Raw genomic sequence first — 1,767 nt, 5'->3', positions numbered from 1 at the left:
TACTTATGAACCTTGTCATTTATTGCTTCATTTAATTTCTTTCAATGCTTTATGAATTTATGATTCATTTAATTCCCTTGCATTTATTTCTGTAACTCTCCTTAATTTCTTTAACTTTTCTGTCATAAATGCATTATTCATAAATGTTGGTGAATGATTGATTAATAAGAAGAAATTATTATCTCAAAGTCCTCGTGACTTGCGTTGATGAAAAAAAAATTTAATAAAACAATCAACACTTGGTATGCATTACGATGGTGGGTGCATCTTGTACCCACAAGATACACTTTACATTCATCCACAACATCAAGCAAGTAGCTCGTAAGCACCACCGTCTTCCTCTCTGGAGAACCTATTAAAGCAGTATATTGAGAAGAATGAAACGGTCCTCCAAAACCAGGTGACTTCTATCCGCAATCTGGAGATCCAAATAGGACAGATTATGGGAGAGCTTAAAAAATAGACAGCAAGGGACGTTGTCGAGCTCAACTGAGCTCCCTCGCAACCCGGGGAACACATGAAATGAGCAATGTCAAGTCGTGACTTTGTGGAATGGAAAGACAATAGCGGAAGAAAAGAAGGAGTCGAGTAGGACCAATCCAGTTGCGATGGAATCCAAGAACTCATTGACACAGGACGAATCAGAAGTGCATGAGATGAGAAAACTGGAAGTTGCGTCCACCTCTAAGCCTATAAAACATGGAATCGTGAAGGTACAGCTACCAGCATTCCCGCAAAGACTTGAGAATTTTCGAAAAATTACACAGCCCACCAAAAGAGGCGGCTTATGCATGAATGTAAATCCTACTATTGAGACGAGCCAAATCTTTACAAAAGGGGGTCAGACCAGATCTTGCGTCTATATGTACCAGAGACTGCTTATCAGAACATACTATCCCAATGCCATGAATCACCTTATGGTGGAAACTTTGGAGGTCAACGCACAACAGCAAAAGTGTTACAAAGCGGGTATTTTTGGCCGACTTTATTCAAGGATGCGCTAGACTATTCTATGAGATGCGACAAGTGCCAACGCATAGGAAACATTTCATGAAAGAATGCGATACCAATGAATATTATATTAGAATCGGAACTCTTCGACGTGTAGGCCAAGCCGAGGTGTCTAAAAGGGAAATCAAGCTGGTCCTAAAGAAGGTGGTGAATCCTTCACGCAAAGATTGGTCCATGAAGCTGGATGGTGTCTTGTGGGCATACAAGATCGCCTATAAAACACCTATAGGAATGTCCCCATATGCACTGGTGTTTAGGAAGGCATGTCACTTACCACTGGAATTGGAGCACAAAGCACTGTGGCCAGTGAAGAAGCTCAATTTTGATTTGAAGACTATAGGGGAGGAAAGAAAACTTCAGTTACTCGGGCTAGACGAATGGAGAATTCAAGCATATAAAAATGCCAAGATCTACAAGGAATGAGCAAAGCGTTGGCATGACAACCGACTATGCGAAAAGAATCTCCAGGTTGGACAGAATGTCTTGTTATACAACTCTAGGCTACAACTCTTTCCCGGAAATTAAAGTAACGTTGGTCCGGACCATTTGTAATTAAAGAAATATTCCCGTACGGTGCGGTCAAATTAACTAATGAAGAAGGGACCGGCGCATTCAAGGTCAACGGGCAAAGAGTCAAGATATATCACGGAGGAGACTTTCATCGCGAAAAAACCTCCGTGAACCTGAGGAATCCTAACTGATGAAGAAATGAGCAGTCCCTGCGCTAATATCGATACAAACTCATCAGGGATGCAA

At 41.3% G+C, this 1,767-nt stretch overlaps 1 protein-coding gene across 1 annotated transcript; it reads left to right on the top strand.

Moving 5' to 3' along the window:
* Window positions 1-1,017: 1,017 nt before the first annotated feature.
* Window positions 1,018-1,434, top strand: LOC120077666. Its single transcript, XM_039031623.1, has one exon. It carries the CDS (start codon window positions 1,018-1,020, stop codon window positions 1,432-1,434), a length of 417 nt encoding a protein of 138 aa, XP_038887551.1.
* Window positions 1,435-1,767: the final 333 nt, after the last annotated feature.

Source organism: Benincasa hispida, chromosome 1, assembly GCF_009727055.1.
Source record: "Benincasa hispida cultivar B227 chromosome 1, ASM972705v1, whole genome shotgun sequence".
Lineage (NCBI taxonomy): Eukaryota > Viridiplantae > Streptophyta > Magnoliopsida > Cucurbitales > Cucurbitaceae > Benincasa > Benincasa hispida.
Note: the sequence above shows the minus strand (reverse complement) of the source record. Positions and strands in the feature narration are given on the sequence as shown.